Source organism: Pelobates fuscus, chromosome 1 (assembly GCF_036172605.1).
Source record: "Pelobates fuscus isolate aPelFus1 chromosome 1, aPelFus1.pri, whole genome shotgun sequence".
Taxonomy (NCBI): Eukaryota; Metazoa; Chordata; class Amphibia; order Anura; family Pelobatidae; genus Pelobates; species Pelobates fuscus.
In genome coordinates this window covers 92671966-92686564 of record NC_086317.1, presented here as the reverse complement: position 1 = coordinate 92686564, position 14599 = coordinate 92671966, and the positions used below count along the sequence as shown (strand labels likewise).

The 14599-nt window shown below is 42.1% G+C and overlaps 1 protein-coding gene across 2 annotated transcripts; it reads right to left on the bottom strand.

Annotated features, from left to right (window-relative positions):
• Positions 1-7076: 7076 nt before the first annotated feature.
• On the bottom strand, positions 7077-12648 carry LOC134605745 (polyubiquitin-C-like). 2 transcript variants are annotated; one of them, XM_063450065.1, is made up of 3 exons: positions 12577-12648; positions 8561-10613; positions 7077-8332 (listed from the first exon to the last, which is right to left on the bottom strand). In XM_063450065.1, exons 2-3 carry the CDS (start codon positions 10605-10607, stop codon positions 7182-7184), a joined length of 3198 nt encoding a protein of 1065 aa, XP_063306135.1. In that variant the 5' UTR covers positions 10608-10613; positions 12577-12648; the 3' UTR covers positions 7077-7181. The 2 variants fall into 2 exon arrangements, with proteins under 2 accessions (XP_063306135.1, XP_063306134.1); XM_063450064.1 differs by having other exon boundaries at positions 7077-10613.
• Between the last annotated feature and the right edge of the window lie 1951 nt (positions 12649-14599).

Here is a 14599-nt window from a genome sequence, read left to right as displayed (position 1 = left end):
GTGTGTATGGGGGTGCAGTGGGGGTAAGTGTGTGTATGGGCTGCAGTGGGGGTAAGTGTGTGTATGGGCTGCAGTGGGGGCAGTGTGTGTATGGGGGTGCAGTATGTATATGGGGTGCAGTGGGGGCAGTGTGTGTCTTGGGGTGCAGTGGGGGCAGTGTGTGTATGGGGGTGGAGTGAGTGCAGTGTGTGTATGGGGGTGGAGTGAGTGCAGTGTGTGTATGGGGGTGCAGTGGGGGCACTGTGTGTATGGGGGTGCAGTGGGGGTAAGTGTGTGTATGGGGGTGCAGTGTGTGTATGGGGGTGCAGTGGGTGCAAGTGTGTGTATGGGGGTGCAGTGGGGGTAAGTGTGTGTATGGGGGTACGTGTGTATGGGGGGCAGTGTGTGTATGGGGGTGCAGTGGGTGAAGTGTGTGTATGGGGGTGCAGTGGGGCAGTGTGTGTATGGGGTGTAGTGGGGGCAGTGTGTGTATGGGGGTGCAGTATGTATATGGGGTGCAGTGGGGCAGTGTGTGTCTTGGGGTGCAGTGGGGGCAGTGTGTGTATGGGGGTGGAGTGAGTGCAGTGTGTGTATGGGGGTGGAGTGAGTGCAGTGTGTGTATGGGGGTGCAGTGGGGGCACTGTGTGTATGGGGGTGCAGTGGGGGCACTGTGTGTATGGGGGTGCAGTGGGGGTAAGTGTGTGTATGGGGGTGCAGTGTGTGTATGGGGGTGCAGTGGGTGCAAGTGTGTGTATGGGGGTGCAGTGGGGGTAAGTGTGTGTATGGGGGTGCAGTGTGTGTATGGGGGTACGTGTGTATGGGGGGCAGTGTGTGTATGGGGGTGCAGTGGGTGAAGTGTGTGTATGGGGGTGCAGTGGGGCAGTGTGTGTATGGGGTGTAGTGGGGGCAGTGTGTGTATGGGGGTGCAGTGTGTGTATTGGGGTGCAGTGGGGGCAGTGTGTGTATGGGGGTAAGTGTGTGTATGGGGGTGCTGTGGGTGCAGTGTGTGCATTGGGGTAAGTGTGTGTATGGGGGTGCAGTGTGTGTATTGGGGTACAGTGGGGGCAGTGTGTGTATGGGGGTGCAGTGGGGGCAGTGTGTGTATGGGGTAAGTGTGTCTATGGGGGTGCAGTGTGTGTATTGGGGTGCAGTGGGGGTAAGTGTGTGTATGGGGGTGCAGTGTGTGTATTGGGGTGCAGTGGGGGTAAGTGTGTGTATGATGGTGCAGTGGGGACAGTGTGTGTATGGGGGTGCAGTGGGGACAGTGTGTGTATGGGGGTGCGGTGGGGGTAAGTGTGTGGTGGGACAGTGTGTGTGTAGTTGGGGGAGGGGCTAATTAAAACAGATAAGTGTTGTTGTTTTTTTAATTTAAAAATATGCTTTATATCTCCCCTCCCTTCTTACCTTTGCCTAGGGAGGGGAGGATATAAAGCATATTTTTTTAATTTAAAAACAAAACAAATATTTGGAATTGGTATTATAAATATTACTTACCTTTGCCCAGGGAGGGGGGATATCCATTCTGTTGAAGCCCTGGTGGTCCTTGTGGATAATCCCTGGCGGTTCTAGTGGGGGAGTGAACTCTAGCCTGCACCTCGTGGGCTAGAGTTCACTCTCGCGAGAACGGAGCGTTGCCATGGTAACCGCGGCAACGCTCCGTTCTCGCGAGAGGAGACCCGGCGGAGCTGCAAGCTAGAGCTCCCGGGTCTCCCTCTCCCTCTCATGCCGGCCGCCCAGCAATGTGCCAGCGGACTGGAGAGGGAGATCTCTGATCTCCCCTCCGGTCCGTGAAGGCACCCAGCAGTATCCACTCTCGGGGGGGGCGGCAATTGCCCCCCCCCCCCCCCCCCCCCCCCAGATCCGCCACTGGCTGGCCGTCCTCGCACTCTACATGAGGACATCCAGTGTCACTTAAATCTCCATAGGAAAGCATAAATTCAATGCTTTCCTATGGGGGAGGACCAAATGCACTTGCAGTAGGCGCGCATTTGGTCCTGGTCTCCCCAATCAAATGACGGACGAGGGGGAGCGTCGACCTAGCGCTGATTGGTAATTATAAAAGTTTTTTTAAATCCTTAATTGTCTGTGTGTGTATATATATATCTGCATGAGTGGCAGTATGTGTCTAAATATCTGCATATGTGTCAGTGTGTATTTTTATCTGTGTCAGTGTTTGACACATGCAGATACACTGATCCTCATACAGACACATATGCAAATACACAGCTAGATATAATTATACACCAACAGGCAGATACATGGACACATGAACAGATGAAAACATTACAGCCTAGTGATAACTTCACTGGCCACTCCTCAGTGTGTATATAATGAATGCAGTGTGTGTATATAATAAATGCAGTGTGTATACTGAATGCAGTGTTTGTGTAGTGTATATAATAAATGCAGTGTGTGTAGTGAATTTCAGTTTGTGTAGTGTGCATATGTATAGTGAATGCAGTGTGTTGTCTGCGAATAGTGAATGCGGTGTGTATATAATTAATGCAGTTTGTATAGTGTGTATAGTGAATGCAGTGTATATAATGAATGCAGTGTGTGGTGAATGCAGTGTTTGTGTATAAGGAAAGCAGAATGTGTATATAATGAATGCAGTGTTTTTGTAGGTATGTAATTTGTGTGAAAATAGGGGAAGGCATATTTTATTTTAGTCCCTCCTTGGCCAGGGTGGGGGGATATGGCATTCCCTGGTGGTCCAGTGGCATGGACTGTGCAAGTGAGGGCCCGCAGCAAGCTCTTAACTTCCCAGCAGCTCCCCTGTCTAAATCTTGCGGTCAGCGTGCAACATTGTCATGGTAACCTGTGGTAACGCTTTGACTGCTGCGGGACTCATAAGATTTACAAAGGGGAACTGCTGTGAAGGTGAATGCTTCCTGCAGGCCCCTCCAGGACTGGTCATGGGCCAAGCGGTCCTGGTATGCGTTATCGGTATCTATTGCAGTTACCGACATTGCCAAAATCACCAAATATCGGCCATGCAGCGGAACCAACCTCGCCACTGGAGGAGCCTGGTCACCCGCCTCCTGCCACTGGACTATGGCCCCATGTTTAACACTGTTCTTTTTCCCTGCAAAAGGGCTGGTTCATGCCTTTCTGCGGACTGTTCAAGCCATGCTACCCTAGATAGCTATGCCATGGAGCCCAGCCGTATACTGAAAGACTGTATGAAAGACTTTGGCTCCATGGCGATTGACCTGTATGTATGTGATCTGAGCGCCATCCGGTAATAATGTGCGCTCAGATCTAAGCGATCTGGGGATAGGTAGTATGTGTATGTTCTATGTGATAAATGATAAATGTAACAGTATGTAATTTTATGGCTTTTATTGTCCTTTGTCTGCCATGTGGTTAATGGAGTTTTGCCTCTGTCCTTGGAGATAATTGGATTACTTCCCAATTATCTCCAGGACAGAGAGGAGGGATTGTGATGCATTGTGGGATTGTAAGCTTGTGATTATTGAACATTGACCAGTCTTCCATCTGGTCCCCTAGGGGAGTGTCCACCAGGTGGGAGACCTGCATAAAAGCCAGGCAGGTAGCCCAAGTAAATTAGTTCTGCTTGACCCTCAAACGAAGTGTCGTCTCATCATTGGGGGAATTATATTGTATGCTTTTCCTGTTCAGCGGTTTACAGTATTCATGTTTGAGAGCATTCGTATACCTCTCCTGTTTGGTGATTGTGGTGTCTACCAGAGTGCTTGGAGCCCTCAGGAAGCACTAAGAGCATCCTTCAACATTGGTACTGAGTCGGGGTGCCCGTCGATCCGTTCCCTAGTCCATATGTATGCACGTTATTTTTTTTTATTATTATAATCATTGATATAGCACCAACAAATTCCAGAGCACTTCTATTGGTATGCTTGTATGTGTATCAGTATGGGTATGTCTGTTTCAGTGTGTGTCGGTATGTGTGCTTTTTTTATTTTATCATTTATATAGTGCTAACAAATTCCATAGAGCTTTTGTCAGGCAGGTGGACTGTATGTCTCTTACTTTTGGTTGTTTTAATCAGAACTTTCACAATTGACTCCGTCCTTATGTTCATTGCACTTTAATGGAGCGATCAACACAAGAGTCTAAAAAAATGTGAAGTGTATAAAGTATTTGCCTTCAAAACTGTTCTAGTTCAGTCCCTATTTGACTAAAATAATGTTATGGTCTTATAAAAGGTGAATTTTATCATCCCAACTAAACAAGTTTATTAAATAAAATAAGACGATTTTACCATGGATTTAGTGAAGAATCAATATATGCAAAACAGCTCAATGTTATGAATGGTTGTTAACACTATTAGGTACACAATGTTTGGTATATAGTTTGTGTTGCAATGATTTCCCTTCACTATCAAAACCTTCTGCTGTGCCATGGCTGAATTTTAGGCTATTACTGTAGGAATAGGAGCTAAAACTCATAATATCAGCCCTGTTTGCAGTTTTGTATCAGCATGTTACAAAGACCTGGCAAGCCTTCAATCCACAAAACATGAGGCCCAAAACAAACATCCCTGGGTCTTTGCAGAGTCTCACAGCATCACAGTCAGCACTGCCATCTCTGCTGAAGGTTCACATTGTCACAAGCCCCGGGTTTCATTGCATTGACACGTTACCACGTCAATGCTCCCATACCACATGGTGCCTGGGTTTGCAAGAGTCTTTACCAAACAGAGTTAAAGGCTGAAAGATTCTACACAACCACCAGGGAATATATGCTCTATGTTTAACACATTACCATCTGCACTATATATTTATTATCAGTTATTGACTGCTGTCCTATTGTTACAGTATGTTTTTACACTTCCATAATTTTAAAATCCACTCTAACTTTAAGGCAACACAACTAACCTAATTCGTAAAGAAAAAAAATCTCCAGGCATCTTTTTACACTTGTGGTGTTTGTGTTTAGCTGTAATTTTCCGCTCTCATTTACTGTTCCCATACAAATTATATATAGTTTTTTTCAGGACAAAAGGGGCTTTCTTTACATACCATTATTTATATAATTTCATGTAATTTAATTTAAGAAAATGAAATATAAAAATTGAAAGAAATACATGTTTGACTTATGTGAAAAATCTTTTACTCATCTACAAAAGTGAATAAAAAAAAAAAACTGCTAAATAGATTCAAAATGTTGTCCTGAGTTTAAAAATACCCAGTGTTTACATGCTTTTTGCATGTTATAGGGCTATAAGTACAAGTAGGATATTGCGGTTTCAAAACATAAATTTTTAAAATGTATCAATAGTGACATTGTAACATTATTATCTGTCATAAATCTCTGAATAATACCCCACATGTACATTTTTTTTTTTTTTTAAATTAGACAACCCAGGGTATTCAATATGGGGTATGTCCAGACTTTTTTAGTAGCCACTTAGTCGCAAACACTGGCCAAAGTTAGCGTTCATATTTGTTTTTGTGTGTTAAAAAAGTAAAAAACTAAATTGAACGCTAATTTTGGCCAGTGTTTGTGACTAAGTGGTTACTAAAAAAAAGACTGGACATACCCCATTTGCAATACCTTGGGTTGTCTACTTTTGCAAATGGTATGCCATCATGGGGGTAATTCTCATTCCTGGGCTACCATATGCTCTCAAAGGCAACGTAACCAACCTGGCCATTTTCAATGTAAAAATATTTGACCCTGTAACTTTCAAAAACGCTATAAAACCTGTACATGGGGGGTACTGTTATCCTCAGGAGACTTTGCTGAACACACAAATATTAGAGTTTCAAAACTGGAAAATGTATCACAACAATTATATCAGTAAAAGTGCCGTTTGTGTGTGACAAAAGCAATAAAAAGTCACTTTCACTGACAATATCATCGCTGTGATGGGTTTTACTGTTTTGAATTACTAATATTTGTATTCAGCAAAGTCTCCCGAGTAAAACAGTACCCCCCATGTACAGGTTTTAGGGTGTCGTAGAACGTTACAGGGTAAAATACAGTGCTAGCAAATTAAATTCTCTGGACTTTCGACCTGGGTTTGCAGGCAGGTCCCTCAAATTGCAATCAATAAAATTACTTAATTATGTAAAAATACTACATAAATACACACGTCGAATTTAAATATATATGCATATTTATATATTTGAAGTCTACATGTATATTTATATAATTTTGTATATGGACATGTATATATTTCGTATTCTTTTTATTTATTTATATATACATAGATATATATACATAGATATATATACAATTTCATTCTAAGTGTATTTTGATATAAATATATATCAAAATACAGTTAGAATAAAATTTCAAATAGATATATATATTTTTTATTTTTATTTTTACATTTAAATTTAAATTACTTAATATTTGTATTTTATAATAATATATATATATATAACACATACACGTGTGCAATTTAATTATAAGTGTAGTTATATTAATATATGTACATATTAATATAAAAATACACTTAGCATGATATATATGATTTATAGATATACATATACACATATAATTATTTTTTATTAACATTAACTTTATTTTTTTTTTAATGATTTTACACTAGCAGGGAGACTGCCCGTCAGCACAGACAGTCCCCCTGCAGGCAGACACATGGACACCTATTGTGACCATGTAGTCGCTCTATTGAGCGATCACATGGCCCCTGGGGTCCAAATCCGCCATGGGGAGACTGTCTGGGCTGCAAACAGTCTCCCCACACCGGGAGCACCGCCGATCGCCGCCAGGGTCCTTAAGGGGTTAAAGAAGCATCCTACAAAACCTGTGCAGAACTGTAAACAAGGGGAGAATAAAGACTAAGACCTACTTGGCTTCTATTTACAGTACATTGTTACAAATATTAAATATATATTAAAACTGCTAAATATATATTAAAAGACATATTAAAGTGCTTCTCAAACCACTCCAAAGATCAAAAACTCCAGCTTTACAGACATTCCAGAAAAGTAGATAAGTCATAATGCCTGAAAAAAGGTTTGCAGTTCTTGATATATTTAAGAAACACTGCTATATGCCATGATCAGTGTAATCAAGAGGGTTGATTCCCAACTACAAAGTAGTTAACATTGATAAATATTGTTTTAAATGAAACAATGAAACGATTATATGCAAGAAACGTTTATTTGACAAACACATTTTTCAATTGGGTCATCAGTGAAGAGAATGCAACAAACATTTCCATCAACATGAAAAAAGTCATTATGTGCTCAACAACCACCCCTCAGACGAAGGACCAAGTGCAGTGTGGATTCTTTCTGAATATTGTAGTCAGAAAGAGTGCGACCATCTTCCAGCTGCTTGCCTGCAAAGATCAATCTCTGCTGGTCTGGAGGAATGCCTTCTTTGTCTTGGATCTTTGCTTTGACATTCTCTATTGTGTCACTTGGCTCTACTTCTAGTGTGATGGTCTTGCCAGTGAGGGTTTTTACAAATATCTGCATACCACCTCTTAGACGAAGGACCAAGTGCAGTGTGGATTCCTTCTGAATATTGTAGTCAGAAAGAGTGCGACCATCTTCCAGCTGCTTGCCTGCAAAGATCAATCTCTGCTGGTCTGGAGGAATGCCTTCTTTGTCTTGGATCTTTGCTTTGACATTCTCTATTGTGTCACTTGGCTCTACTTCTAGTGTGATGGTCTTGCCAGTGAGGGTTTTTACAAATATCTGCATACCACCTCTTAGACGAAGGACCAAGTGCAGTGTGGATTCTTTCTGAATATTGTAGTCAGAAAGAGTGCGACCATCTTCCAGCTGCTTGCCTGCAAAGATCAATCTCTGCTGGTCTGGAGGAATGCCTTCTTTGTCTTGGATCTTTGCTTTGACATTCTCTATTGTGTCACTTGGCTCTACTTCTAGTGTGATGGTCTTGCCAGTGAGGGTTTTTACGAAGATCTGCATACCACCTCTCAGACGAAGGACCAAGTGCAGTGTGGATTCTTTCTGGATATTGTAGTCAGAAAGAGTGCGACCATCTTCAAGCTGCTTGCCTGCAAAGATCAATCTCTGCTGGTCTGGAGGAATGCCTTCTTTGTCTTGGATCTTTGCTTTGACATTCTCTATTGTGTCACTTGGCTCTACTTCTAGTGTGATGGTCTTGCCAGTGAGTGTTTTTACGAAGATCTGCATACCACCTCTCAGACGAAGGACCAAGTGCAGTGTGGATTCTTTCTGGATATTGTAGTCAGAAAGAGTGCGACCATCTTCAAGCTGCTTGCCTGCAAAGATCAATCTCTGCTGGTCTGGAGGAATGCCTTCTTTGTCTTGGATCTTTGCTTTGACATTCTCTATTGTGTCACTTGGCTCTACTTCTAGTGTGATGGTCTTGCCAGTGAGGGTTTTTACAAATATCTGCATACCACCTCTTAGACGAAGGACCAAGTGCAGTGTGGATTCCTTCTGAATATTGTAGTCAGAAAGAGTGCGACCATCTTCAAGCTGCTTGCCTGCAAAGATCAATCTCTGCTGGTCTGGAGGAATGCCTTCTTTGTCTTGGATCTTTGCTTTGACATTCTCTATTGTGTCACTTGGCTCTACTTCTAGTGTGATGGTCTTGCCAGTGAGTGTTTTTACGAAGATCTGCATACCACCTCTCAGACGAAGGACCAAGTGCAGTGTGGATTCTTTCTGGATATTGTAGTCAGAAAGAGTGCGACCATCTTCAAGCTGCTTGCCTGCAAAGATCAATCTCTGCTGGTCTGGAGGAATGCCTTCTTTGTCTTGGATCTTTGCTTTGACATTCTCTATTGTGTCACTTGGCTCTACTTCTAGTGTGATGGTCTTGCCAGTGAGGGTTTTTACAAATATCTGCATACCACCTCTTAGACGAAGGACCAAGTGCAGTGTGGATTCCTTCTGAATATTGTAGTCAGAAAGAGTGCGACCATCTTCAAGCTGCTTGCCTGCAAAGATCAATCTCTGCTGGTCTGGAGGAATGCCTTCTTTGTCTTGGATCTTTGCTTTGACATTCTCTATTGTGTCACTTGGCTCTACTTCTAGTGTGATGGTCTTGCCAGTGAGGGTTTTTACGAAGATCTGCATACCACCTCTCAGACGAAGGACCAAGTGCAGTGTGGATTCTTTCTGGATATTGTAGTCAGAAAGAGTGCGACCATCTTCAAGCTGCTTGCCTGCAAAGATCAATCTCTGCTGGTCTGGAGGAATGCCTTCTTTGTCTTGGATCTTTGCTTTGACATTCTCTATTGTGTCACTTGGCTCTACTTCTAGTGTGATGGTCTTGCCAGTGAGGGTTTTTACAAATATCTGCATACCACCTCTTAGACGAAGGACCAAGTGCAGTGTGGATTCCTTCTGAATATTGTAGTCAGAAAGAGTGCGACCATCTTCAAGCTGCTTGCCTGCAAAGATCAATCTCTGCTGGTCTGGAGGAATGCCTTCTTTGTCTTGGATCTTTGCTTTGACATTCTCTATTGTGTCACTTGGCTCTACTTCTAGTGTAATGGTCTTGCCAGTGAGGGTTTTTACAAATATCTGCATACCACCTCTTAGACGAAGGACCAAGTGCAGTGTGGATTCCTTCTGAATATTGTAGTCAGAAAGAGTGCGACCATCTTCAAGCTGCTTGCCTGCAAAGATCAATCTCTGCTGGTCTGGAGGAATGCCTTCTTTGTCTTGGATCTTTGCTTTGACATTCTCTATTGTGTCACTTGGCTCTACTTCTAGTGTGATTGTCTTGCCAGTGAGGGTTTTTACGAAGATCTGCATACCACCTCTCAGACGAAGGACCAAGTGCAGTGTGGATTCTTTCTGGATATTGTAGTCAGAAAGAGTGCGACCATCTTCAAGCTGCTTGCCTGCAAAGATCAATCTCTGCTGGTCTGGAGGAATGCCTTCTTTGTCTTGGATCTTTGCTTTGACATTCTCTATTGTGTCACTTGGCTCTACTTCTAGTGTAATGGTCTTGCCAGTGAGGGTTTTTACAAATATCTGCATACCACCTCTTAGACGAAGGACCAAGTGCAGTGTGGATTCCTTCTGAATATTGTAGTCAGAAAGAGTGCGACCATCTTCAAGCTGCTTGCCTGCAAAGATCAATCTCTGCTGGTCTGGAGGAATGCCTTCTTTGTCTTGGATCTTTGCTTTGACATTCTCTATTGTGTCACTTGGCTCTACTTCTAGTGTGATTGTCTTGCCAGTGAGGGTTTTTACGAAGATCTGCATACCACCTCTCAGACGAAGGACCAAGTGCAGTGTGGATTCTTTCTGGATATTGTAGTCAGAAAGAGTGCGACCATCTTCAAGCTGCTTGCCTGCAAAGATCAATCTCTGCTGGTCTGGAGGAATGCCTTCTTTGTCTTGGATCTTTGCTTTGACATTCTCTATTGTGTCACTTGGCTCTACTTCTAGTGTAATGGTCTTGCCAGTGAGGGTTTTTACAAATATCTGCATACCACCTCTTAGACGAAGGACCAAGTGCAGTGTGGATTCTTTCTGGATATTGTAGTCAGAAAGAGTGCGACCATCTTCAAGCTGCTTGCCTGCAAAGATCAATCTCTGCTGGTCTGGAGGAATGCCTTCTTTGTCTTGGATCTTTGCTTTGACATTCTCTATTGTGTCACTTGGCTCTACTTCTAGTGTGATGGTCTTGCCAGTGAGGGTTTTAACGAAGATCTGCATATTGTCCTAAAAGTAAACAGAATGGATCATTGGGTATTATAAAACTATACTAATTTGCAATGTATAAGCAAACTAAATGTACTTATTATTGCACATATATTCATATACCTACCACAATAAAATGCTACTGTCACCTGTGTTACACCTGTCTGTTACCCCCAAGAAATCTGGATCTCTTAAATTTATGTTAAAAGTTAGCAAAATAATCCAGATCAGACAAGGCAAATTAAGAATAAATAGAGCAGCATTATTTAATTTCCCCTCTTATCTGTATAGTTTGACAGCCAGGTGTAAAGCACAGTGTTAACTGATCAGTTTCACACTGTATTCATTAAACAGGAGTCCTAGTAAACAAAACAAAAACCCTGGGAAGAGTCCCTTTTAAATCCAACCCACAGCAGTTTCATGGAGATCATAAATAGTTCAACTTTTTTTTAACTTGGCATTCTCTGCTGTAGTGATGAAAGGCATAGGAGCTTTACGTTAAGGGCCAATAACAGCATAAAAGTCACTCAATGACCGTAATATATATAAAAAAAAAGGTATCAGATATAAATGCATATTTAGAAAAAATATAATCTGAAATTCTTTAAAATTACCACATTAAAGTTAAGCAAAAAAAAACACTAGAAGTGTAACTCAAGAAAATACATAGAACTATAAAGCGTTGCCTATTGTACTTACAATGCCCAGGAATCTCCTAGGGCAGACTTTGCTGTAATTATTAAACCATTTTTATATTTATAAAATAACTTCTCTGGGTGCCACCAGGAGAATTTGGTTAGCTATATTAATCTGAGTGAAGTTAAACAGCATACCACAAAACAATATACTAATTAGCATCTCACTCTTGAACCCTAAAATGTTGGCTAAGCACCAGGACAGAAAAGATGAAGACAAACAGCTGCAGTGGCAAGTGCGGACTTTCCCATGTTTGGGTCAGCCAGCCATAAACTGGACTAAGGACGACACTGGGGTGAGTTTTAGACAATTCAACAGTATGTCAATTTCTAACCACATTTTACCTGTGACGCTTTATGCCACCAGCTACATCTCACCAAGTAGACGTGCAACCATTAGGTATGAAAGAACATTTCACTGTACAAGTCTAGGAATAAACACCTCTGACTACAATTCTTTCTACGTAACTTGCCAAACAGATGGGAACACAATCATGGTTACTGTGCATGCAAGTCAGTGATGGAGGAGAAGTCTAGTACTCCAGCTGTAAACTCTTCATAAATTGTTCAACAGCTAAGGGCCATGTGCAGATAATGAAATAGATTTTAACTCAACAGTAACAGCTGCCAATGTCATTCATATCTTCCTTGTGATTTCTAAAACAAAATAAACCTATCCTTGAGAAGAGATAAGAATACCAGCAATTTAAGTCACCACATATCTAGTACCCTGTACCCATATTTATAGAAAACACCCACTGTCCTGAAATCCCAACTCAATGCAGTCAGTGGAACATTTCCAATAACCTCTCTCTTAATACCCATAGCCTCCCATACTGAGTGAGTAAAGTCTGACCATAAAATACAATCAACTCAATACCAGGAACCAAGCTCTAAAAGTAATCACACTCCCAACAACCTTAGCCCTCACACACAGATCAGTGTACCTACAGCTAACCCCAGAGACCAGGAGGTCCATCAGCAGCTATGGGGAAACTTCAACTCCCATGATGCTTTGCCAGAGAAAAACTACGCCATAGCCAAGGCTGGGCAAGAACTATAAAGACTGGCAATGGCTTCCTAACTAACGTAAAAATCCCCAAAACGAACTATATACAATATGGCTTAAAATAACTCAAGAACTCTTGAAAATCCATTTTTTTTTTAAACAGCTGTGTTCTTTCTTAATTAATGTAACTCTTTGTCCCCTCTGTAATGCAGTAGTCCCAACACGAATACAACGCACTCAAATCAAAAACATAATAAAGAAAATCTAAACGAAACCTTACCTCGTATCAAGAAACAATAAAACGAGGAACCAAAACTCGACTCGATATGGCTGCTGTACTCTAGGTTTACGCGAAACAAACTGAGCGCTGCACCACAGCGCCCTCTATTTATACCCTTACCGGGACACATCACAACCACACCTTGAAAATGTCCATGCGCCCGGGAAGTAAAAGTAGCTTGAGGCTTAAAAACGCCGTTATAGCGGCGATCGATGATTCATCGTGCCTATAACCTTTCCAAGAAACGGTTCTTATATTCTTTTTGCATAACATGACTTACTAGAAAAAATATAAGACAGTTATTTTTGGATTTAAGCGACGCGGATGGATACATACCAGAGAAGGGTAGATTGTTGTCGAGCCCTCTGGAAGATTCTGCCGGTGGGCGTGGTTGGAGTGATGAGGCGTCTTGTGATTGGCTGGATGTGATGCAATCGCTGTTGCTGGGGCTCTGGGGCAGACTCTGCATTCCCCTTTAGTGACCGATGTGTCGGCCATGTTGCTGCCTGCAAGCTGTGTCACGCTGATAGAGATATATTGTCTGACAGGAAATGGCGGGGTTTATTGCATCACAGACATACTGTCTGATGTTTTAGTGCCCTCATTGCAAACTTACAATATGGGCTACATGTCACACCATACCTGAAGGGATATGCACTAAATCAGGAAATATAGGCAATTTACAGGGATAGTGTGGATTTTAAGCCAAATTCGAAAAAAAATACTTGGCATCCACTTTGGTTATTTTGGCCAGATTGTAATTCATTTGTAGATTCTCTATCATTGCAGTTTCACAGATAGTTCAGAACCGCAGTGCTCAGGATGATGTTTTTTTGTAACCTTTTTTTTTCATATTTTTCCACTCACCACAACTTTCTTTAAAGGAACACTACCAAGCACCATAACCACTACAGGTTTCCTGTGAAAACAAGTTGAACAATGTCTGAAACGTGCTGCCTAGTTACGCCCATTTCTCTTACTATAATATCCAACTAAGTATTTTTCTACAATTGTGGAAATACCTCTAAAAAAACTGCTGTGCTCATGACAGACTAAGGCCTCCTTTTTCATATGTACATAATATAAACTTGCAGAAATTAAATTAAGATACATGTATAAAGAATGTAGTGAATTATGTTCATCAGTTTAATGAAATTGTCACGATTTTATAATTCTCTTTTAACTTCTGATTTCCAGATAGCATGTTTATTGTTCGTGAAATATTAGGGGAAATATGCTGCTCTCTACTTAGCAAAGTTCATTTAAGGGGTCCAATTCTTTATGACAATGCTGTGTCACCCCAGACTCCAACTTAAAGGGACTCTCCAGTGCCAGGAAAACAAACCGAGATGAGTCTACGAACATAATGCAGTAGTTCCTCATTGGAGATGATATCTGAAATCACCTTAAACCGTAGGTTTCTGGTTTTGGATCTATCTTCCATACTGGCCATGCAGTTGGTCAGGTCAGCATAACGGCTTTGTAGGTTATTGATGGCTGCATTTGAGCCATCTTCACACTTCCCAAGTACTGTATTCCTTTACAGCAGTCGTTCCCAACCCAGTCCTAAAGTACACCTAACAGTCCAGGATTTTTGCATTACCCAGCTGTGTCTACAGTGTTTTTAGAAAACGGTGGGAAAAAACACTATAGACACAACAGGATAATCCCTAAATCCTGTACTGGTAGGGTATACTTGAAGACTGGGTTGGGAACCCCTGCTCTACAGCAACTATTCTGCCAGTAAGTGTGGCCATCTCCTCCCGCACCACTGCTATGTCCTCCTGCAACATAGCTTTTAACTCGTTCAACAGTGCCTTTTTATCTGCCTTAGTGGAGGATGCAGCACCCCCACTTGTAGATGCCCCCTGTTTTGCCTCAGGTACATGGGAAAAGGTAAGTATCCTGATGGGAATGCTGCCCTCGTCCTAGGATTCTGAGGTGTAGGCTGCCACAGTTGCCACCTTGGCAGACCCGGGCCTAACAGCCCATTTCAGGAGTGTTGCTATATAGCGGGACCCAG